Source organism: Epinephelus fuscoguttatus, linkage group LG6 (genome assembly GCF_011397635.1).
Source record: "Epinephelus fuscoguttatus linkage group LG6, E.fuscoguttatus.final_Chr_v1".
NCBI lineage: Eukaryota > Metazoa > Chordata > Actinopteri > Perciformes > Serranidae > Epinephelus > Epinephelus fuscoguttatus.
Window position 1 is genome coordinate 6,306,101 of NC_064757.1, and position 25,645 is coordinate 6,331,745.

The following is a 25,645-nucleotide window of genomic DNA, read 5'->3' on the forward strand; positions in this document are numbered from 1 at the left end:
TCTGAAAAATAGCTCTTTGACTTGACAACGTGGATGTGCCATGTTTATAAAGAGACAGTCGGGCCACCTTTAGTGGCACAAGCAGTACTCCATAGACAGGGGTCTCGTCCCTTCTTGGGCGTCCACTGCACCAAAGAGCATGGATACCAAGAGGTGAAGCTCCGTTGAATTTTTGCCAACAGCCATTAGGGGCGCTGTCGCCATTTTGGACTGTTGAGCTTGGACTGTTGCGCCCAGACAACATGCAAGATGTCAAGGAGAGAGGAGAAAAAAAGTAGAAGTAAACAGTGTAGTGCAATTAACTGCAACAACTATCAGTGGAACACTCCGCACCTGGCCTTCCACCTTTCCTGAAGGATCCCGACAGGTTTTAAAGTGTTTTAATATCAATTTAATATGCCAGTTTTGTTTTGTTATGTATATTCTTGTATATATATATATATATATATATATATATATATATATGTATATATATATATATATATATATATATATATGGCCTCTTGGACCATTTATATCAGAACTGATTAGCATTAAAATATATCATATTAAAATAGCCTATATATTATTACTGTCCCCTTACTGTACAAACTGTAGCCTAAATAAATCTTTATTCCTGACTATGTGACGTCGCCATTAATGTGTTTCTAGTTAAAATATTGATTTTTGGGGGGGATTTTTTTTTTTTTTTTTTTTTTTTTTTTTTGGTAGATTGGCTTATGGGGTGATTTTGAAGGAGTAGCTTATTAAATTAATCTTCTCATAAGTGGATGTAATATGTAGAGATGCCATCTAGGCCGTTTTTCTTAGTTTTGTCTATATTTTTCTTAGTCTATATTTTGCTTTACAAAAACGTGAAAAAGCAGCTGTGACCAAGCTATCACGAGGTGAGTAGCATTGTAAGCATAATTCATAGCGATATACTTCAGTTTGTCTGTGTGTTTTTGGATGCAAGCGGGTCTGCTGCGGTCTGTTGACAGTCCAAAATGTCGGCGGTAGGACGAAACTATGGGTGAGTCTGTTGCTATCACTTTGAAAACCCTCCATACCTCACGACCTTTCCCTCTTGTTACAGACTATCATCATGCTGGGCAAATTTCACATTCAAAACAAAATGGGCAAAGAAAAAAACAAATGGAAAATACTTTGAAAATGAACTCAAACAATACTTTAATACAATAACAACATCATCAAACAACAAAGCCATAAAAATATCAGACTTGTTTATCAAATACTTAAGATTCCCTGATTTAATATAAAATGTGTTTGTATTATTTAATTTCACCCTCTTCTGCTCACAATATGGATGAATATGGTTTGTTACTTTATATAGGCCTATATGTTTGTAATACTGCCTTTACATGACTCTTTGTGTTTACACAGTAATTTGATTAAGTTGATGTTTGCATTTTGTGTTATTTCCTATGATCACTTTAAGTTAACACCCTGTATAACCTCCTTGTGTTGATTAAATAAAAAAAAAAAAGTCTGTTGCTATGGGGCGTTCTGTTGAGCTTCGCCTCTTGGTATCCATGCTCTTTGACTGCACCGCTGAGGCGTCACCTGGAAGTAGTCGCGCTGGGCGGGATGACCGGAACAACAAGATGGCGGAGAGTGAAGACTTTCGGGTAGGCTAAAAGAAAAACAGTGATTGTGACTTACTTCTTTCAACATTACAACATGTAAAGATAACTTGTGAAGACAAAAAGCGGTCGATATATGACGCCCCGTGTTAATGGGCTATAAGGACATGGCACCGCTACGCAGGAATATGCATTTTAACAACAGATCGTCTGTGTTTCGGCAGTTAGCCTTAATGCTAACAGTTTATGACAAGCCAGTTGTTAATAGGTTCCTTGTTAGCTTGCTGCAACTAGCTGAGGCCATACGGAATTGCTTTTAACTGCGTGTAGTTATGCTGTTATTGTCTAAATACGCGGGTGCCTAGAGCTCTTGAGTAACCTATGCTCAGAAATTTTATTGATTTTCTGTATGAAATCGATGACATGCAGTCAATATCACGATGTTACACCCAGTTAGCCAAAAGTTAACGCTAGAGTGCTTAACTGTCTGAAATATCACAACTTCATGTGATTTAACTGAAACTAAGTTAGAATAACTTAAATGCCATTTGTCTTATCGGTTTAACAATTTGTTTATATTGTATTTGTATGTCTAAACTGTCCTATTTAATGTGAATAACCCTTCCCAGACACAAAGCTGAGTACATTTTTGCCGCTTCGTAGATAGTTGTTTATTAGTCTACAGGACAGCCTTATGTCTAATCTGCGTGTTGTTGGGCTTCCAACCCCACCCCTTATTTACATTGTACATAAGTTGAGGCAGTTTCAGGCAGTGTGACAATGGTAGCCACGCTCATAAACACTGCTTGTCTTGTGTACTACAACTGTTATGACTGCTATAGGCTAAAGTCCCGCCCCCTCCCCTAGCCGCTCTCACTCAGCCCGGTAGCTGCTAGTCGATTTACTGGCTTTTTGCATAAATGGTTTTATTCAGCAATTTACCTAAATACCTAAAAGCTGTCCCTTTGATTTGTTGTTTATATCGTGAGCTGATGGGTATGTACTAGTGTACTGGCTAGTTCGATGTGAACCCCTTGTATTTTTCACTAAGGGGAAGTGATCATATTTTTGTCAGCATTAGTAGCATCACATACCATGAGCTGTATTCATTCAGAGCCTCATTGGAGCTGTATTTGTTGAATGTTGCTTACAGTCACCTTTTTTATGATAATAATAATGATAATAATAATAAACTTTAATTATGTAGCTTGTAAAAAAATGGTCTTACAAAAGTATAAAACTATAGACAATGACAAGAAAATAATAAAATCAGTTTAAAAGTAATAAGCATGGGACATCAGGAACTACACATAAGAAAGTGTTTACTAAAACATAAAAAATAAAGAAAACTGTCAGTCAAATAATAGTTAAGAGAATGCCTTTGTATATAAATAGGTTTTAATATATGACTTGCAGATACAAATTGAGTTCAGGCCATAAACTCTCTGAAAGCACATTTATAAACTTGTGTTTTAAGAGGGATTTAAATTAGGATAAGGAACTCACCAGTCTGATCTTCTCAGTGAGGTTGCTCCAGAGAGTGAGGGACAACACAAAAGGCCCGCCACCCTTTGTTTTCAGCCCAGATTGTAGAATGGTCAGCAGAGATTTGGCTGAGGAATTCAGGTTATGACCAGCACATGTGGAGTCAGAAGATTTGGTATACACTTAGGTGCAAGTCCAGAGTGATGACAGGGTACCCAAATATAACAAGCAGGTACAGCAGTAGATATCCGTTTAGCTCAGAGAACCACAGGTATGAGGCTCAGTTTTTCCAAAAGACAGATGGTACACTTTTCAGTGAAAAAAGACTAAAAATAACACTGCCTTGAAAAAACACAAGGGGCTATGTTGGTGCAGGTGTGTATTTAAACCTCTGCAGTGATGCCACATTTCCATACTACATGCTGGAACTACTAATACATTTTTTTAATCTCCTGATTATTCTCTTGATTAATTGATTAACAGTCTCAAACTTAAAGATAGTCAATACTGTCATAAAAAAACAGCCAAAAAACATGGTAGAACATGGAACTGGTGCTTTTTTTTGTTTTATTCTGTTTTTTGCCGACAATATTACTTTTAACCAATTTATTTGGTTTTCAATTCACAGTATCAAAACTCACCATAATCCTGTTTACTAAAGAGAGATAAATATAATAATTAACAAATCACGAGAAAATCAAATTCAAAATGATTAGATGAATATATAAAAAGTTACAGAAGTTACACAAACCCTAACATAAGTTGTGATTAGAAAGGTACATTTTGCACTGATGACAGATGATAAATACATTTACAATTGAGTAACCAAGCATGTGATAAAAGGCTGCCATATTTTAAAGCCTGAGAGCTTAAGACAGTATGAAAATGTGTGAGCTAGTGTAGCTGGTGAGCATCGACATCTATTATAAACAGTTGATTTTAATGGTTTTGCTTCAATATGGCAAAAATAATAATCATGATTATTTTGATCAGTATTGAGATCACAGTTATTCAACAGGATTACTCATTAGCTTTGGAAACACCATGCATTAATTGAACTTTAACAAAAACTGGTGTTTTTAACTCTGAATTATCTTGAATTTTGGTTTAAATATAATTTGAGGTAGGTGATTCACTGGCTGTAATTCTCACTGTGAGGGAAAAAGTAATGTCTGCACTCTTACCTCATACCACATAAGTTGAACAAAGACAACATTTTGATTCTACTTGGATCTTTGTCAGGTCATAATGTTTGAAAAGTTGAAACCACGCCAATATCTTTACATAATACATACCAATAGGCTGACAAGATCATAATAGTGAGTCTAAAACACTTGACGCGATAGTGGCACATGTTTTAGACCCTATTTCTGGCCATGTATTTGAGATTTCTATTGTTCTGCTTCTTACTTAATGTAATACAATTTTGAACACAAGTAATGTATACTGATGATTAACTTTGATATAATGTTTTATTAATTGAGATATAGGACTGATATTTTGTAGTATATAGCCTTTGAATTACTGATTTCTCCCTATGCACTTTTTTTTATTCATTGAATTGCTGATTGTCAATTGTTTTACCACCCTGAGTAATTCAGATGTTTAACCATACCTACCACCATTTAGCTTGTCACCCTATTGGTGTACATTTTATATAAATATAGGAGTGGTTTCAATTTTTCAAACATTTGAACTGCCAAAGATCCAAGTAGGATCAAAACTTTGTCTTTGTTTGAGTTTTGTGACATGGAGTGAGTGTGCAGGCTTTACTTTTTTCCTCAATGTTCACTGTCTTTTTTTTTTTTTTTTTTTTTTTTTTTTTTGGTAGCCTTTAATTGCAACTTTGCAATTTCAAAATTGCATTCTATTAAATCAGGATCACAGTTTGGATGTATTAATTAATTGTACAGCTCTACAGTGGAGCCATAGATAGACCCATGAACCCCCTGGAGTTTTTTAAAAATGATGCAAAGCTGGTAACTTAAGAAAGAGGACCGTCAGTTTACCTGAGTTTACCAAAATATATTGTATTTACCTCATCCCTGAAACCTGTTTCTTGTAAAGGGGTACACATTGTTTCTGACAGTCTTTGTGCTAAGATGGACTAAATATGTTTTTGATCAAATTCTAAATGGAATTCAGAGAAGTGAATTGAATATCCATCTTCTCATCTGAGTCAGACTACAGACTAAATATACTTTCTTCCTTTAACGGCTAACAATTAATCCCTTAGTCTAACACGCACAGTGGCAAGTGTTTGCTGAAGAGTGGCTGTAGTCCACCAAAGCATATCAAAAGCAAGGACCTGTATCACAAGCTTCACTCTAGGATCATAGATCCTGATTTGGTCAGTCTGAAGTCACTGTTGCACTCTGATGTGAAAGGGGTAACTGTAGTGAACACTGACATCTCTGTTAGCAGGAGCTGGTCCTGTAACACAGACCTCAGCCTGTTGACTGGTGAAACAACCGTGTTGCACAACACCAAAGCCAGCATGAATCTCCAGCAGCCAGCACCTCTCATCCCCCCTGTCCACCCTGATGTGCAGATGAAGCCTCTGCCCTTCTATGATGTGCTGGATGTCCTAATCAAGCCTTCAAGTCTAGGTCTGTGGTTTACTTTCCATTTTGGTCTCAACAATGGCACTTAGTCCCAAATTGGTACTGGGTATTGTTAGATTTATTTTAAATACTGCTGCAAATACAGTGTCTGAGGTTATAACAAAACATCATGTTTTCAACACAGTATTTTTCCCCGCGTATAAAAAACAAATTACATTTAAATATGTTAATCTGTGTTAATATCACAAGCCAGGAAATGGCCTATCAAAGATGTCACATTTGTGTCATATTGGAGTTATAGTAATTATGAGTTTCTGACTTGTAAATCACTTTAAAGTCAATTCCAATTTGTAATTGAATCTGGGAACTCAGATGTTTCTAAAAGCTGCAATATCCCTGACACGGCACATTGAAATACGGAAGTGCCTGAAAACAGGATGTCTCACATCAGCCAGAGACTGTTGTTGATGAAGCTAAACCAAAGATTGAATGGATAGTGTCACTGAACACTATTTTTTGTCTTCACATGACCTACTCTGTACACCATCATCATCATGACATTAACACTAACATGTCATTCTACTACCCATCCCATATGGGATTTTTTTTCTTACCAAATTCTGAACATGATCAGCCTTTGTGATGGCAGTTTGTGAGGTTTTGTTGTGGGGGAATGTATAGATGGGTTAAAGATTACTACAGTGCAGTCTAATGAGATGGAAGTAAATCCAGATTTACCTTCTGATAATATACCCAAAATCTGAATTATATGCTCTAAATAAAGGTCACACATTATACCATGTGTTTGTTTTGAGCCAAGGTATCTTAGTTATTTGAAGTCGGTACTCTGTAAGTAACAGTCATCATTTATGTTTTCAGGAGCAAGTCCTACACAGAGGTACCACCAAGAAAAATATTTTATCTTTGCCCTGACACCACAGCAAGTTCGGGAAGTATGCATATCCAGGTAGGACTGCTTGAGAAAAACTGAGAAAAACATGCCCAAGTTTGTGATGTAAAGTTGTTGTAGCAAGTTGTTTAACCCTGTTTGTTTACAGGGACTTCCTACCAGGTGGCAGAAGGGATTATATGGTTCAAATTCAACTGAGGTGAGAATGTTTAGAGTTTTCTTACATGTGAAGAATAAATCACCAAACACTGAACATACAGTCTGATTAGGGAAAACGCTGGTTCAGAACATAGCACTGCAATATCTAGGGCTGGGTATTGGTACTGAAATAATTTGGTAAGAGTTGTATCGAAAAATCTCCAGTCAGATGATACCTGCATTCGGCCCTTTTTGTGCTGGTGGTGTGATTCAGGACTGTTCTGTCTCCTTGTCGCACCAGCAGACTCTGTGTTACTCTGTTTGTCACATCCTTCAGAAACCTTTAGAGAGACATTTGACCAAGAATCAGTGAAGAAAATGTGTGGCGGGACACTGCCACGACAAGACAGAGGAACAGGGCGCACAGAATCATTTCATGACTGAGCTCACTTTCAGCAAGTCAGATAGTAATATTCAGGTGGATGATGACAAAGCGGAAGGAGGAAGTGAACCACACACATGAATGTGGGGGACAATTCATGCAGCTGCGGTGCCAAATGCAAGACAGAGAGGAAGTGATGACAGTCACATAGGTAACTCCAGTGAAGAGAGGCAAAGAGGAAATGTGTCTTGTCATTTTGTCACACATTGCAAATTGTCACAGCAAATAGAACAATAAAACACATCGGAATGAGTGTGCAAGGTTTCTGTGCGGAATGTTTTTTTTTTTTTTTTTTCAGGTGACTGAATAAAAAACGCATCTGAAACAAAACAGACTAGGTATGCCAAGGCGTTTTGCCCTGTCATTGTGTGTGTGCAGCTGGGCAGACTTTCAAATCTCTCTCCAGTGCGAAACCCCAGACCTCACAGCCTAAATTAATAACACATCAAATGTCTGACAACATTGGTGGTCAGCTAGGTTATTTTAAGAGGATAAAGAGAGGTGTTTTGTCTCCCCATCTCTATCTCTTTAGCAATTAAAGCAAATAAAAAGCCCAGGCTATTAACATTTAAAGTATTCATGCCACTCTATTCACATTGCTGCTCTAAAAAATTATGATACCAATACCTTAAAAGTGATACTGATACCAATAAACGATACCCAGCTCTAACAGTATCCATCATAATTGTTTTGCTGAGTATTATTTTAAATCATGTAACTTAAATTTGCAGTTATTTGTTTTGTATATAAGTGAGGATTCTCCTTATTTTGTTCATATATATATATATATTAAGGCTTTCAATGTTTCTTTGTGTTGTCAGGTTTTGTTTGTCAGAGACAAGTTGCCCTCAAGAGGATAACTACCCAAACAGTCTTTGCATAAAGGTCAATGGGAAACTTTTTCCTTTGCCAGTAAGTGCTTGTTTTGCATCAGAACAGTTCCAACAAGAGGCCCACCCATTTTACCATAAAGAAGCTAACAAAACATTCTATTCCTCTAGGGTTATGCACCGCCACCAAAAAATGGTGTGGAGCAGAAGAGACCAGGGCGACCTTTGAACATAACCTCCCTTGTCCGACTTTCCTCTGCAGTACCCAATCAGATTTCAGTGACATGGGCACCTGAAATTGGAAAAGTGAGAACATGAACCTCATTGAAACCTTTGTTTTCCATCTTCTTTTGACTGTGCATGAGTTGGACATCATGTTTAAGGACAGTGACTTCTCTCTAAAGGTTGTTTGACTGTTTTTCAGACCTATTCTATGTCTGTGTACCTGGTGAGGCAACTGACATCACCACTGCTCCTGCAGAGGCTGAGAATGAAGGGCATCAGAAACCCAGACCACTCCAGAGCACTAAGTAACTATACAGTAAACTACTGTGACAACACTTCAGTGTTGCCCACTAGAAGCTATACAGCAGCATTTTTACCTTGACGTAGTCACACTTGACTAGAGGTTTTCATTCAACATTTACCATATCAGCAGTATGTTTACATGCAGACAAGAAACCAGGTTACTCAGAAAGATCAGGTTACACAGGAGATCAGACCATACATTCACCAGCACTGTGGTAACATCACTACTGAAAATCTGCATACAAAATCAGTTTCTCCCTATACGCATTCTTTACTTATTTTAACTCTAGTGATACAGTATGATGCTCTCTGATTTGTGTGTCTGTCAGAGAATTGAGGTGCAGTGAGAGCACAGGCTTGGTAGTAACAGAATTTGAATGTGTTACAATTTTACAAATAGTCAGATGTTTAGCACTGGAAACAGACTTTTTCAGACTTCTAGAGGTTAGTTGTGCATGTTTAAGTTGAGATGTATCTGAGGATACATATATATACGTGATGTCCCAGTGAAGATTTCCCTTGTTCGATATCTTTGTCAGGTTCAAGGGTCAATTAGAAACTCAGTTACACACATACTGTATATGTATAGCAATAAAACATTCTCCAGGAAAACTGCTGCCTGCTGCCACAAGTTTCATCACTCTTTGCCCAAGGAGTGCTCAAACATTGATCCAGCTGCACTGAGCTTGAGCAAGAGACTGAATATGAAAGATATATATAATAAGAAGTAACCACCATGACGTTTTCACAGGCCTCCATGTGCTGCTTCATACTGTTTACTAACCTGTCTTGTGGCCTGTCTGTGACATCAAACATGACACACTCATGAAAAAAACACACACAAAACAGCGTACTCATCTGCTGCAGAGGTGTATACACCACTGTTGTTTTCTTGTAATGGGAAAGGAGTCTATCACCTACTTATAGCTGGTTTTCTTGTGTTTAAAAAAACCTGCATGCGTATGTTAATTTTAGTGGAAAAACAACCTGCTTACTTTAGAGCATGTAAATGCACTGCATGACTCCTTGTGATTAGCAGTTTTGATCAGGGAGAACAAGGTTATCAGTTTTCTGCTACCCTTGGTGAGCAAAGCTGGACTGAAACACCTGAAATTGACCTGTTCATTAAAAAAAAGAGCAGAGCTCATGCCAACTAGTCTTGAAAATGGGTCTCACACAGACTTGTATCGAGACATAGAGATCAACACTTAACATTTGTTGAAAGCCAGTGTGGAGAGGGCTCCCATTTCTTTTTATCTTTTGTTTTAGCTTATTTGATACCTCTTAAATGACTCTCTTCTTTTCTTCTGTAATCTTCCCATGCCCTCTGTGTTCCAGTTAAAGAGAAGCTGACAGCCGATCCAGACAGTGAGATCGCCACAACAAGCCTTCGAGTCTCACTCATGTGCCCGGTAAATGAAGCATCTGTGTAGAATGTTTATGTGATGACAGTAGCTTTAATATTATTCTGACAGCATAAATTATAGCTGTAGGGAAATGTGAAAAGAATTGCAGCTCTGTATGTGTTGTGCATAGATCAGATCAGGCTGTAAGTATGCATTACTGTCTGCCACAGTTCATTCCTTGAAATACCACCGGGGGTCACCAAAGTCTGAAAAATTCAAATCCATTACACACCTTCACATTTTATTTAAAAGGCACTAAAACTGGAGACTGCTGTCAATTATTTTGCCCAAAATGACTAACTGGGCTCTCAGACCAGAATTTGTGTTTAACTTTTATTGGCAGATATACATAATTGTTATGTTTATGTAAATGTAGCCACTGATAACAGTGTTTATTACATTATATGTTGTGCATATAGTGAGAACAAGTGAGTAACAGTAGGGGTGCACAATAATATTGGCATGTCCTCAATTTTGGCCAATATCAGCTTTAAAATGAACTGTTAGAATCACCCAACATGCTTTTTCATACTTTGCACAATGAATGAATATTACATACATTAAAAGTATTATATATCCTGTCTCCAACTGCTGGTGGGTATTTATTATAAGAGCATGCATGTAGAATATGATGATAATTCCACTACAGAAGAGACTTGATGATCACTAAACATTAGGTGGAAAATAAATTGGATATATCGATATCAGTAGGGCTGGGCGGTATGACCTAAAATTCATATCACGGTATAAATTGAATCCCTTCACGGTAATGGTATATATTGCGGTATAAATTTAAGTGTAAAAGTTATAATAGAAGTGTTTCTGAATGGGTTTTGTAGTCCCTTAGCAAAGCTAAATTGATAAAAAAAAACAACAACAAAAGCAAAGATATAATGTATTTTTTAGAGCATTTATTGTGCAGAATGCAGATCTCAAAACTCAAAATTAAAACCCAGTACTCTATGGTGCAAAATGTCCCCTGGGATGTATATCAAAAGGTAATTTCCTTCTTTTAGCAAAATCCTAAATGACTGAGTTGTGTTTTTTCCACCTGGACCTTTATGCTCTGCCATTTCTCCTCTAATCATTACGCTGTAACCTGTGACAGGCTGTTATGATACCACAACTATCACACATTCACATATGGACTTTTTGTGGAGCCCCTAGCGTCACATAGGTTTACATTACCAAAGGTTTATGACAAACTCTCTTGCCGAAAACCAACTCCTGTGTGCGCACGGCGAGAGAGGAGAGGGAGAGACGCTGTGCTGCTGCCAGAGGAGACACTGAATGAGTTCACTCTGAGCGGTAAGTCGCTAAAAGAGTCTGAGAATTCCGGGGCTGTTCATAAAACATTAACTGACTCACTCACAAGTTCTCCAGCAACACATGTTGCACGTGCTACGCTAAATCATGGACGTGAACCAGCTCCTCTTGCTCCGCTGTCTCTGTGCTCGCAGCCATTTTCACACTGAGGCAGGTGCGATGACGTCATTGATGATAGGACAGTAGAGCGCAAATCTCTACCGTGGGCCAAATTTATATCATTTCTACCGTCTACCGCATATACCGTGCAGCCCTAGATATCGGTATCAGTTATTGGTCAAATAAATTATTATAGATCAGCATATTTGATATCTGCAACATATCCAATATCGTGCTCCCCTCAAGGTCAGTTCAGTGATTGCTTTGGGGGTAGAAGCTGCTTTTGAGCCTGAATGTGCAGGTCTTAAATGGCTTGTAGCCTAATGTCAGTGCTGTGTGTCTTACAAACCTTTGCTGCTTTGAGTAGTGGCATGTCACTGCTGTTTGGCTAGCAAATTGCACATTAAAACACAGTATGTCACACTCCTCCACTGCCATATACCATACCCCAGCTGCTCATGTTGAGTGTTTACAGGCATATGCCACTGCTGGCTACTGGTATGTCACTGCTGTGTGTCACATGAAAATGTTAGGTCCGCTGGCTTAATGTTCCACAGACATACATTTCATATATTAAATAAGTAAGTAAGATGTTGTTTTGATATCATGCCCCTTGGCACATAGTAGAGAGGGGAATTACCACATGTCCCATGATTTAATACTATCATGGTCACGATACAACATTATTAGGATTTAAAAAAAACGTTTTGCGGTATGCTGAGTATTGCGAGAGCACATATTGCAATATATTACCTTTTTAACTGCAAATTCTGTCCCCACAGGTTAACTATTTTGACATCTGTTTAATCCAATAAGATAATGTTTTCATTCATCAGTTAATCTCATTTCAGTCATTTTTTATTGCAGCAAAAATGTATCAGTATGTAGAGAACTGAAAAATCAATTGATTTTACTATTTTAGTTGGCTAAAGTTGAATTCATATATTGCAATATTAATAATTTATTTGATAAAAAATGATACTTGGCAAGAGTGTATCTATGCAATAATGCTATGCAAAATATGACAGTACTGTGCTGTATCATTTTTTATCACCCACCCCTACTCTACTGCTAGCATTAATGGTCAAACTTTGTCCAAGGCTAGCTCAGTTAGTACAGTGTTTTTCACATCAGCAACTGTTGCCCACAAATATTGCTTATCTATGATTTTATATAAGTTTTACACAGTACCATATCTACCAGTGCCATACTTTCGTGTTTCATGCACCTGTCTGTAAGACTTTCAGAAATGTAAGAACTTTGTAGCAAGTGTTATCTGATGAATTTGTACAAATTGAACTTTGTGCTTGTGCAAGGAATCAACCATTTTCCTAGTTAATTTGCTTTGACTGACTCGAATGTGCTTTGTCCTCCAGCTGGGTAAGATGCGACTGACAGTGCCGTGCCGAGCGGTGACCTGCTCTCACCTGCAGTGTTTTGATGCCGCCCTCTACCTGCAGATGAATGAAAAGAAACCCACCTGGATCTGCCCTGTGTGTGACAAGAAGGCTGCATATGAGAGTCTCATCATTGATGGGTTAGTTAAACTAATTCAACCCTAACACACAAAAAATGACCTGTTGTTGCTCTTGGTGAGGGAAATGTGTGGTGCCATGTTTTCATTACTTGTTGTGATTATTAAACCAAGTAATGAGAACGTGGCACTAAAAAAATCCATGTGTCCCTGTTATGAAGGAGCAAGGAATGCGTTTGGGTTTCATGTCTGTCACTATAGGTGACTGTTGGTAATTGGGGGCATGTGTGTGCTTGTATGGAGGTGTCTGTGGTTATGTCACCGGGTCTTAGTGGGTAATTAAAATGACCTTTTTACTTGTTGGTCATCAGTGTTCAGTTTTGCTTGTAACAGAGACAGCGAGAGTGTGGAGCCTTTACTTTATTGTTGACCGTTACAGCCCTTCTGGTCCAGTTTTGCTGCAGTATCTGTGCATCATGTAAGGTAAACCTGGTAAACGAAAAGGAACGCAGTTACGGACTCATGCTCTTTGTTTTGACAAGGCATGTCGGACAGACCTCTCTGTACTAGCCCTCTCAGTACTAGCCCTCTCAGTGGCTGACTGTTGCTTGTAGAAAGTCGCTACAACACTGTGCATCATCCTAGTGTTTAAGTACACAGATTCTCACAGTAGAGATTGGAACGCTACCCATTTGGTTTTATGTATTTTAACTAAAATGTCCTGAGCCGATCCTAATCGTTGGCATCTGTGCAGATCCATGCATATTTTAATGGAACGGTAAGATTGGTCGGATAACACCGATCAAAAATGGATCCTTTTTTTGCTGTACTGCATCTCGTCCACCTCAACCTGCCAGTGTTGCATAGCTGCTGTCCTTAATGACAGTCAGGCTTTACCCTGCAAGCATTTTAACACATATGAGAGATAGAATTTGAGTGTATGAATGTGAGAACATATTTGGTTGCACAAGTGATGTGACTCTGTTCTGACACTCGCATCATCAAAAGTTGCATTCTTCCAGCGTTACTTTTCTTAATGTCATAAGAGTAATTCAAGCATGTTTACTTAATAATTTCGAACCAGGCCTTCAGTATTTGGATTAAGTAGCATGTGTTTCAAATTTACAAGGCTGTACAAGTTACTTCAGTGTGTGATACATATTTAATCAACATTCAGGTAAATAGGAGTTTCAGATTGGACTCTGTGTCAGAGATACACAAAATAGAAGCTTTGGGATAAAGGCCAAAAAACTTGACAATTGCTAATGGTCATGGGGACTTTGGAAACTAAAATCAGGTTCAGGGATACCACCAACAAAGTCAGTGTGAATGTGTGACCAGTTATGTACAATTATTGTATAGTGGTGATTGAAGTGTTTTGTTCCTTGTTCAGTTTATTCTTGGAGATCCTGAATGACTGCTCAGATGTGGATGAAATCAAGTTCCAGGAGGACGGAACCTGGTGTCCCATGAGACCAAAGAAAGAGGCAGTTAAAGTCCCCTCTCAGTCAGTTCAAAAAATTGAGCGTAAGTACGTCATCGTGATACCAGAGCAAGGTTTAAAATGATCGTACCGACAAGTATTGTTTATGTAGTAAAGCCTGATATATCTTCTTTCGCTGTGTCATTATAGCGCTCCATTGTTAATAAACACACTTTAATGATCCACACTGTTGCACTGGCAGACACGTTCCATCATTACCATCAACATACACTGTACTTAAAAAATTGTTTTTAAAATGTTCGTCTTCAGTTGGATCTAATGGGTTTGGAGCTATGAACCTCAAACAGGAAGTTCGAAAGTCCCGAGGGACAAACACGTTGTTGATTTGGGTCTTTTCAGGGGGTTTGTCTTTTGTTTGTGGACAACAGGACAATGTAGAATAATACCAGCCTTATCCTTGAACTTTTGTCCTTTAGCCACAGCTCCTTTACGACAGTCTTCAGTAGTCCCCCATTCTACTGAGCCCAGCACCACCAAGAAGGCTGATGTGATTGATCTGACTCTGGAAAGCTCCTCTTCCTCTGATGATGAAGAGGACACAGACCCTCCTCCGAAGAAACGCTGTGTTTACATTTCCAAGAACGAGGAGATGCATGCGAAGGGGTGAGCAAGCCTGGTTGTGTTGTTTTGTAGAGCCATAGACATACACGTGTACCAACCTTGTTCCAAAAAAATAAAACGGCCTTCAATTTGTAATTTGATCTTTATGCATTTGTCACAGTAATCTTCAATAACCACAATACTTTTCTAGTAGTCTCTATTACTGTTGCCATCCAGTGACATATAAGACAACACTAGACAGTAGACATCCAGTATTAAGTGTTTGCTGTTTTCTGGAAGGATGACATGTGGAACACACTGTTGTAAAGCTTGCTGTTTTTTCTCAGAGTGTTGACCTACCAGCCCACTGTGCGCATGCCAAACGTCCAGGCCCTGGATCCGTCCTTCCTGACCTCTACACTTGCTGACTATGCAGTCCCCTTCCACCCATCCACCCTGGCCACCATCCCAACAGACATGCAGAGTGAGTCAGCTGCATAGGATAACTATCAGTATGATCACTATGTGGAAATGTTAATAATCTAGTCAAAGAATAATCTTACAAAAAATAACATTTTTTCCCCCTACCTATAGGTCTGGATTTGTTTTCCTTAATTCAAGCAGATCCTCAGGTATGTTTGTCACAGTTTCCTACTGTTAAAAGCTGCATTACGCATCATTTCTCACATCTTATCAGTCTAAACCAGGAATCATAGCAGCAGAGAATAGCTTTCAGTTGCTACTTAAGGCTGATTTATAGCTGTGCACAGGCCCTAAGCAGAGCCTACGCAAGTGGCCTATGCTGTAGTGAGCATTTATATTTGTGCGGTAGTGTGTCTGTGTCAATTTGCAATTACACCTCCAAAACACTAGTTGGTGATGGGGTTTCTGTGCCATTGTGTTGAGTTCCTGTGAAGTAAAGTTTAGTTGATTCAGCTAACACATAAAACATGACTTAATAGCAACAATATTAAGCAAAAGTTAAAAAAAAACACAACTTTGACTGTATTATAACTCAAAAGGTTCACAGACAAAACACTTGTCTTTTGCTAGACACGTTTTCCCTACAAATACAACATGCTAACATTATTAGCCTAATCCTATAACATTTTACATTGCATAGATTAACCTAGCAGCTAGTAAAGTTTTCACAGAGCAGCAACATTTCACAAAGGTAATGTCACAAAATTTGGTTTTATTATAACTCATAAGATTCATCAACAAAACAATTGTCTTATATTAGATATGTTTTCCCCACAAATACAGCATGCTTACGTTATTAGCATAAGCCTGTGACATTTACCGTCACACACATTAGTCTAGTGGCTAGCGGACTCATATGAAGCCAGGATAAATGAAGCCAGGATAAATCACACATCGGACTTTATTGTCTTCACAATTTATTATTTATTATCTGTGAAATAACTGTAAATAAAGGCTTTGTTCCCACTGAGGGATTTTTTTTTTTTTTTTTTTTTTTTTGTAGGTTGACAAAAATGAAAAGGAAAACAGGATGGCTGTGTTGATGCGTTGATGCATTGCTATGTTGCTGCGTAGCTGCGACGTGTAGTTGAGTTTCTGGGGAGGTGCACACTGCACATCAGGATATTGTGTAGGGTATGGCATAGGGTATGCATCTAGGCAGAGGGTATACCATTGGTACAGCATGGATTCAACGCAGAAGTTTAGGTTCACTCTGTTTGTTCAAATTGTTTTCTAGTCAGTGTTGCTACTGGTACAACAAAGACAGAAATTAAGAAGTGAATTTCAGACAGTCTCCTAAATAGCAACGATTAAGTGTGGTTTTACTACAGCTGGCTGTAACACGCCATGGTATGCTGCAATATTCCAACAAAAGCAGGGAAGTGGAAGACTGCAAGTTAGTAAGCACCGGTGTAAACAATGCTGGATTTAAAACACTTAAAAGAATTAGCTTTACAAATGTTCTGTGAGGAAGGAAATGCATTCAACACATTTGTAAGACCTCAGAAATATGCACAATGACTTTTGGTGACACTGAATGTAAACATCTTACAACTCTTGCATAAAGTATCGCAGAGCAACCATGTTTCCCTGCTGACTGCATACATTTACATGGCAAGGTCAAGTTTTAACAACTTACAGGAAGGCCGACTTCAAAAAAGAAAACCAGGTTGTAAAAAAAAAAAATCCCTTTAAACTGCAAATAGGAAGGATGTGGGAAACAAACAAAAATAGCTAGAGAAAATACACTTCTGGAGGTTCAGTGAGGGGAGGCATGTGGATCCTGACAGCCCAAAAGGTTTACACTCAGGTTGATATAATGGGACTGACCCACTTTTACCTCATTGCTATTTTATTAAATACAAATTCTTTCAAATTTAGTTTTTTTCATGTTGGTTCTCACAATCTATGAATATCTAAAACTCCAATATTCATCATAGATCTGTAATCACCTTTTGTTGGCTGAAACAATTTTGAGTGTCTGATTGATGTTCACACAGTGGAGATACACCCTGAAAACGAGCTGAGCAGAAAAGATGCGGAATGTTGATTAAGTGTATTTGACACATTTTGAAATAAGAGCTGACTATCACACTTTATTTTTCACAAGCTATTTGATGCATATCCATGAACTTCATTTTGTGCCCTTTTCCTCTTAACTAGGGCTGTATGAAACCAAACAAACTTTTGCAGTCAGGATTTTTAATAAATTACATTTATAGAGTTGAGATGTATTTAGTAGGAATCTTAAAGCGTCGGATGTAATATGTCAGTGCATAGTGCAAGTAATTTGACTAATCAGAGTAATCTTTGACTTTTTTTTTAATGTAACCATTGAACAATGACAGCAACTATTTTCAGTTAGTTAAGTTAATGCATACATGCTGCTTTTGCTTTTGCTTGTAGAGTGAAACCAATTGAGATACACTTATCTGTTCACATTTAAAGGATAAGTAAGGTATTTTCCAACCTGGACCCTATTTTGTCATGATTTTGTGTCAAAGTGACTCTGGGAGACAATTTTTTAATTGGTCCAGTATTCAGAGAGGCCGCTGCAGCCAGCATCAGTGAAATTGGCTACAATGAGATTCCTGTGGGCAATTTAGCATTGTCAATGTACATGGCAATGTTTTTGCCACTGACAGACTCAGATTATTAATAAAAGTGTCTGACAACATATGGAAAGGATCCCTACAGAGGTTGGTATTTTTGTTAAAGAGTAAGATCCTCTTGGTTTAACCAGAACATGCCCCGAAGTCGCCATCACCAAACACACCAGACTCCACTGAAATAATCAGTAATTTTAGCGTGTATATATCCAGCATATTTTTCACATCTAACTGAGTGAGTTGAGGATGTATTTAAACCAAACCAGAAGTGGTGATTGTTAAAACGAGGAAAGAAGAACCAAAATGGTTTTGTGAGTTTTATTTTACTTCTGTCAACTTTGAATAAAGTGTTCTACAGTGATAAAATTACTGTTTATTTAAATACAGTCTGGTGGCTTTGATGATAGCAATTTTGGATCTGTTTCTAATTAAAGAGCATCCTACTCTTTAACAAAGACGTCGACCTCTGTAGGGTCCTTTCCATAATATTGTCAGACATTTAAAATAACAATCTGAGCCTTTCAGTGGCAAAAACAAGCACTTTCAAACCCCATTTCCACAAAACACTGAAGATATAGTACCTTGAGGACTAAAAAGCCCCGTTCCCACATAGCAGTACGGTATGTACAATTCAATTGAGTAGGCTAGTTATGAGGGAGAAGCCACTGTTCATATTGTGGAGATTTAATTAGTAAACTGTAAATATGCAATGAAAGGATGTTGTACTGCCTCTTGGAGCAGCGCATTACCTGTGCTGACTTTAGCCGGGTTACGTGAACTGCATATATTCTAATCCTCACTCTGAGAAAAGATGAGGGTCACGTAGCGTCGGGCCAATGCAACACTAAACCCCCGAGCTTGCCTGTGAAGGACTAAATGCACAAAGCTGGTATTTTAAAATATTCCATGGAGAGAGACTCTCACTGCAGCATGTTTTATTTTGTTCTGAAAACGTCAGCGTGCACTTTCCTCTGTCACTGATAATGAGGAAATACAGTGAGGGCTGGACAGAGCAGTGAGTGACAATAACCTCACCCACATTTAAAGGGACGGTTTGCAGTGGAAACACTAGGGTCCAGGTACCATGTCTGAAGGGCTCCAATGGTACCATACTGAAAATGTTAGTTGGAAACGGGGCTCAGGTAACCCTTCAGACATGGTACCTAGTTCCTAGGTCCCTTAAGCTTTTCCACTGCAAACAATGTGGTTGTCACTCACTGCTCTGTCCAGCACTTGCTGTGTTTCGTCTTCACTGGTGACACAGAGTGAAGTCTGAACCTCGTTTATCATCCACGGAAGATCCACTCATTACTAAAAGTGTATGTCATCCAAGAGAGGCAATACTTCTCCAATGTATGGCAATACTGCCATACATTGGATTGTTGTATTGTAGCAGGTCATACAAACTAAAAAGTTTCACTGACATTTCATTGGACTAATGATGTTGATCCTGATCAACTTGTTTTTCCCACTCAGCATTACAGGCCACAGATGTTCCTGGACAACCTGACGAACAGCATGCAAACTGCAGCTGCAGCCAGCACCAGCTCAGCCCTGGTCTCCTCCTCCAGCAGCCACTACGACACCAGCACCCATGCTGCCAGCTCCTTCCACGAAACGCGGGTCATCACAGGAGGAGGGGGCGTTGGAGGAGGAACAGACAGCAGCATATCAGATATTATTTCACTAGACTGAGCCACGTCTCACTGGACCTTTTCAGGCCCCTTTTCTGTGGCCTTTTTAGTGCGGACTACGTGTTCATGCCATGTCAAGTTTTACACAGAGGCACCCAAATTGGTATACATGACCACTTTGATGACCTAAACATTTTCATGATGTTAAAAACTGTATCCAGGCATATTTCTTTTTGCCACTGGGTTTCTGATTCTAAATGGGGTTTGCGTCCTATCTGCTACGGTAGGACGATAAACGGTTTGATTGCCAAGGACAACATGTCGGTGAATTATCGTTTCTCTTCAAGTTCTCCTGACTTCAACATTTGAGAATCCTTCTCGTGCACTGTCATACATACCTTATCACATTAGATCAAGAAGAAGGGATTGATTTAGCCTTGGTTTAGTCCAATATTCCCTGGTGGTTTAGCCTTGGTTTAGTCCAACATTGCCCCAGTCTTTTGGGCCTTGGTTTAATCCAGTATTTCCTGGTGTTTTATCCATGGCTTGCTCTTCCACCTCCTTAGGAAAATTTTGCATCTCTATGATTTGCTAGATGGGTGCTGTTGTGTACCAGCTAGGGAGCATACACTTCACTGGAATCAGTGGAACTAGTACCGGTAATCCCTTCACATTATTTGTTTCAGTGTTCATATAAATTTACTGCTTGGGGAAGTTTATTTCGGAGTTTCTTCATCTTATATTACACAGTCTCATGACCTGAACAGTCTCTCTTTTGGTCATGTGTAAAAATATTTTAATATCCCATCCACCCACAGCTCTGTAGAGGTTTTCCTGGCAGAAAGATAAATTTCTGTAATACTTTTTCTCTCCCAGTTGCTTCAGTGCTGAAAATATTTAGGAACATTGAACTCTTCATTTATACCAATTTGGTTACTCGAACTTACATGTCAATCTGACTTCAGCCTGTTCTGGCCTGGTTGACCGGAACTGTGTGCCTGATTAGAGTCAGCACGGATGTGACAAGAGCTTGGACTCTGCTTTCAGCAAGAGCTTGTTTCACACATCCATGCAAGTAAATGACAGAAGTAGGAAGGCCTTGGTGAAAAACATTTGTGGACTGATAAAGATAGTGTTGACTGTTAACATGGAAGGTCAGTAATTCAGATTTTTTCATTGGTTCTACCAGCTGTCAGTCAGTACCCCGATGAGGGCTGTTACAGGGCAACTTTCATGTCATACCAACGTAAAATGTTCCTTTGTAATTTAGTCAGAGCAATAATAATTTAACTAGTGTTTGGTTAAATGAAGTTGTAATTGTAGTTCAGATACTCAGCAAACGATTCCAGCTGGTTCATACCACTCTGCCTCCCAAATCCAATCCTTTTCCTCCGTGTATGGTCAAATTATTGGCTTATATAAGGTGCAAACATGATTCTGTTTTGTAAGAGAAAAACACTTAAAGGAATAGTCAACTTGAGGCAAATACGCTCATTTGCTCTCTTTCAGAGAGTGAGATGTCTAGCTAATGTCCGTGTAAGTACAAACCTTGAGTCATTATGTTGTTAGCTTAGCATGACTGGAAGTGGCTAGCCTGGCTCTGTTCAGAGTTCAAAAATACTCCTACCAACACCTCTGAGCTCACTAATTAACATGCTTTACCCTGTTTGTTTTCTCCTTAAACAAAAATATATAGCCCCTTTCCCACTGCACCAAAAACGTACTAACACTGGCTAAAATGTGTTTTTTTGTATGTAATGGGAAAGGTTGCAATCTGTATTCACAGCCGCGTCAAATAACTCAGCAGTAGTCGTGGGTATTTATTGGCTGCGGCTCCTATCAGCAGTAATAGAAATACAACACCCAGGTGAACGTGCAAATTTTAGCCCCTTTACCAGCAGAAGGCAGTGACAAGTCACCACAAAATACCATCTGTCAAGCAGCACTCAAACATAATTCCATATTTGGAATGAGTCTGAGTTTAAAAGCCAGACTTCATAAGAGATATATAAAAGAAATAACTATTGTAACATTTTCACTGGCCTCCACACTGCTTTGTACAGTTTACTAACCTGTTTTTCAAACCAATGACATCGAACACAGCTCTAATCTACTGGCAATGGGAAAGGAGTCTATAGTCTATATTAAGCAGGCTTTGCCATGTTTTTTTTTTTGTTTGTTTGTTTGTTTGTTTTTTTAAAGATATTTTTTGGGGCATTTTAGCCTTTAATCGATAAGACAGACAAGCATGAAAGGGGGAGAGACAGAGGGCGCGACATGCAGCAAAGGGCCACAGGCTGGAGTTGAACCTGGGCCGCGTAAGTTAGCGTTGCCCTGGTTTCCTCGTCAAAAATCTTACTGGGTTTTCCCATTGGATTTTAGATTAACAAGTGCTTATGATGATTAACGATTTGTTCAGCAGGATAATCTTCACAAATGAACACTATTTGATTAATGACTTTTGAAACCTAAATGCAATGGCCAGAAGTAAAAAGCTAACATCAGGCCAAAATGAACAATGCCACAGTTGCATGACTAACTTCACCACCACAATGAGACTGTTAGGCTGTGTTCAGTGCGATGACGTTCTGTAGTGTCATTTAGCAACTTGTTGGTAACCGCCTTTGTTAAGAAACAGATAAAGTTCATAATTCAGGAGTGGGTTATTTACTGATGTATTTTATGTCGCAGAATAAAATACAAATGTTTCTTCAGGTTGTGTTAACCACAGCCCTCATTTCAGACATCAAACCAAAAATCTATTCAGAAAAACCCATTGACTTCCAGACGAGGGAACTGGGGGTTTAGAAATGCTAACTCATTTTGGGGTTTTGGAACTCATTCCTTGGGCACTCTATTGGGCAGTTCTTATTGTCGAGTCCCGAATATGTGCTGCACCTGCCTAGCTGTTTCCTTTTCCTTCTAGTCTTTATACTAAGCTAGGCTAACCACATCTGACTTCAGCACTGTTCTTAAAACAGACATTAATAATCACCTGCTCATCTCACTTTTTAAAAGAAGGTATTTCCCCAAAGTATTTTAACTGCTCCTTTAAATGTTCTCACAAATGTGTGCATCAGTTTTGGCGAGCATGAGATGGTGTTAGTGGATTTTGACATAATGTGAATGAAATAGTTTGTCTGATCTTTTTCTCTTTAGTTAATATTTAAAAGTCCACTCTGTAATTCTTCTAAACTCTGGCCTCTGCTATATTTGGATTTTATCGTATGTTAATTATGCTGTGTGTTAGTATGGGATGGATGAACGTGACATGAACATTCGCTCAGTGTAAACACCTGAAGCCCACTTTCTCACAGTTGACAGCAAGCAGTAAGACGGATAAACAGGGCAGCTACTATATCACACCTCCATTATCTGGATTGCTTGTTTTGCATGTGGACTTTCAGCCATCAGGAGCTCAATCTCAGGGACCTATACTCCACTTTTCTGGGCTTGACGGACTGAGTGAATGAAACTACTGACACAGAAACAACATGTCAGTATCTGTAACTGAAATACAGATGTGATGTAAAAGTCCGGCTAACGTATAGCAGTTTTTGGTCAGTGTTTTATTCAAACATGATGCTAATGTGTGCTAGATGATGTTGACTGCAATTTCAAGTTTGCATGTTAAGGCTGTTGTAATGGTCAGTTCACCCAAATTATAAAAACCAGTTTTCAGATATCTGAGAATTCAGTCTCCACAGAGTTTTGTTGACTTTTTAAAACATTTTTTAGAATCAGTGTCCCTGTTCAACACCGTCTCACAGAAATATGTGATATGACCTTTTAAGGTATTACGTGGTGGTGGGCACGAAATTTGTTAAAATCACGTGCTAGCAAAAGAGCTGATGTAAAGAGTATTAGGAACAATCGCAGTTTCCTTTAGAAACACATGCTGTTTGGTGAGGTTTGGGGAAAGAAAACTGGTGTGTAAGTGATGTAAACTTGCATACTTTGAGTAGTTATGTAAGGTACCTATATAAAGTGCTTTGTGTTGTCACATAAAGTCACTTAACTAAAGGACTGGACCATATGTGAGTCCAATCAGATTTGGCTGTTCAATACAACTAATCAACGGTTCATTTCTTTTTTTCCATATAAAGTGTTATAGTTTGAACAGGGTCCAGCAGGACATCCAATGTGACAATAAACAAGCTAACTGCGCTAACAACGGATCAGAAATGTGCAATATTTTTTTGCCGACACCAGATATCAAACAAATGCCAGAGACTGTATGGTATGAAGTTGCTATGAGCTGTAAATTCATCACTTGTAAGCAGAAGAGGGAAGATAATGTTATCTCAGAGCCTTACGGTGCAGAGTCTCGCCTCCTCTGGTACACTGCAGCCTGTACCAAGTGCAAATCCAGAGTGCCCACTCCAAAGCAAAATCTGCGGACCAAAATGTCCCGCCTTACACAGACTTTCTCGCTCTCAGTACCTGATTCACGTGTCCACCAGGACAAAAGATCCTTATTGACTTTGCATTGGAATTGTTTTCATGTTGCCAGCATGCAATTTTAACACATTTTGCGCCCACCTCTACATAAAGTGTTAAGTCTTCATGTCCATTTTACATGTTTCTATGAGACAGACTGGGCTGACCAGGATGATTCAGACGGGAGACAATCTTTATTTGAAGTACTGTGAAAACTGTCAACAAAACTGATACCAAATTCCATTTTCTTACAATGTATTAAGGTGGAGGCAAAAGTGTCAGAGACCAATATCCCAAAATGTTGATAAATAAAACCCCAACTGTCTGCATGTAGAGATACCACTGGTGGCAGGTGAGAAAATATGTTTTTTATAATTTTGGTGAACCAACCCTTAATAAGTATAGCATAATAAGTTAAAAGGTAAAAACATGTAAGATTGACAACACTATAAATTTATTGTCCCACCTTTACGGCATCTTCATGCACGCAGAATAAACAACAACCACCCATGAGTGGGGAGTGTTTGTATAGAGGTCACTGTTTTGTGAAGTTACTGATTAGACTTTTGAGACTGTCTATATTTACCTGCAGGCAGATGTTGGTGAAGTGGATCTATGGGATTTTTAAAGTTTTTATTTTATACTCTTCATATGGACTTTGAAACATAATCAAGACCACTTGGACGTTTCTCTTTGGACACCATGTTAACAGACTCAGAGAAAAGAGCTTGTTTGCTTCACATTCATGAGGTTTATTACAAAATTGTCTGTTTTCCTGTATCTGTAAACTTTCAACATTTTGAATTGTGGTACCATGTGTGGGTGTTTTTTTATTAAAAGTTTTCTTTTTTTATTCAGTTAAAACCTGTCACTCTTGGAAATAGTCTAAAACAGTTTGTTATTCCCAGGAGAAAATTAAAATTAATTCACTAAAAGTGAGAAATAAGACACAATCATCAAGCAGCTCTTTCCATCTAGTGAAGTGTAGGAGGAACACTTACGAACAGGGCTGCGTTCAGCCACACCACAACAGCAAAATGTTTCTTCAAATGAAAACAGTGGTGTGTTGAATACCCTGTTGTGTTACGCAGGAGCACTGCCTTTTATTAACTAGTGTATTCAGTTTGAAGGGCTTTATTGGCATGGGAATCAAACTTTTATGCTGCCAAAGCAATTGTGAAATTCCATTCAATTGTAATTCAATTTTATTTATAAAGCCCAATATCACAAATCACAATTTGCCTCACAGGGCTTTACAGCATATGACATCCCTCTGTCCTTAGGACCCTCGCTGCGGATAAGGGAAAAACTCCCCCCAGAAAATAACAGTAGAAGTATGACTAATGATAACAGCAGCAGCAGGAGGCATCTGGCAGGATCATGGCAGCAGCACAACCACACACGTCACACTATCCAGGCACTGCTGCGATATAAGTTAACCTGCGAGACAGTGGAGCACAAAGGCTCCGGAGAAGAAGCCGAGTTAGTGACATGCAGTACGGCCAAGTTAGCAAGATGCAGTAACAGGACATGAGAGAGAGAGAGAGAAGGTGCTCGGTGTACTGTAGGAGGTCCCCTGGCAGACTAGGCCTAAGTCAGCCTAACTAGGGGCTGGTACAAGGCAAGCCTGAGCCAGCCCTAACTATAAGC

The 25,645-nt window shown here is 38.8% G+C and overlaps 1 protein-coding gene across 2 annotated transcripts; it reads left to right on the forward strand.

The window, feature by feature from the left end:
* The first annotated feature begins 1,568 nt into the window (after positions 1–1,568).
* Positions 1,569–24,812, forward strand: pias2 (protein inhibitor of activated STAT, 2). 2 transcript variants are annotated; one of them, XM_049579899.1, is made up of 14 exons: positions 1,569–1,628; positions 5,493–5,677; positions 6,512–6,599; positions 6,691–6,741; positions 7,944–8,034; positions 8,124–8,258; positions 8,377–8,482; positions 9,819–9,892; positions 12,688–12,848; positions 14,179–14,312; positions 14,706–14,892; positions 15,177–15,313; positions 15,424–15,461; positions 19,398–24,812. In XM_049579899.1, the coding sequence occupies exons 1-14, from the start codon at positions 1,588–1,590 to the stop codon at positions 19,614–19,616; spliced, it is 1,647 nt and encodes a 548-aa protein (XP_049435856.1). In that variant the 5' UTR covers positions 1,569–1,587; the 3' UTR covers positions 19,617–24,812. The 2 variants fall into 2 exon arrangements, with proteins under 2 accessions (XP_049435856.1, XP_049435855.1); XM_049579898.1 differs by having other exon boundaries at positions 1,585–1,628; positions 5,490–5,677.
* The last annotated feature ends 833 nt before the right edge of the window (positions 24,813–25,645 follow it).

What these genes read in the sequence shown, in the direction of transcription:
- pias2 (XM_049579898.1), top strand. Translation starts at nt 1,588, where the DNA reads ATGACCGGAACAACAAGATGGCGGAGAGTGAAGACTTTCGG. An exon ending in CGGAGAGTGAAGACTTTCGG is followed by an intron (nt 1,629 to 5,489) that starts GTAGGCTAAAAG and finishes CATCTCTGTTAG; the next exon opens with CAGGAGCTGGTCCTGTAACA. An exon ending in AATCAAGCCTTCAAGTCTAG is followed by an intron (nt 5,678 to 6,511) that starts GTCTGTGGTTTA and finishes TTATGTTTTCAG; the next exon opens with GAGCAAGTCCTACACAGAGG.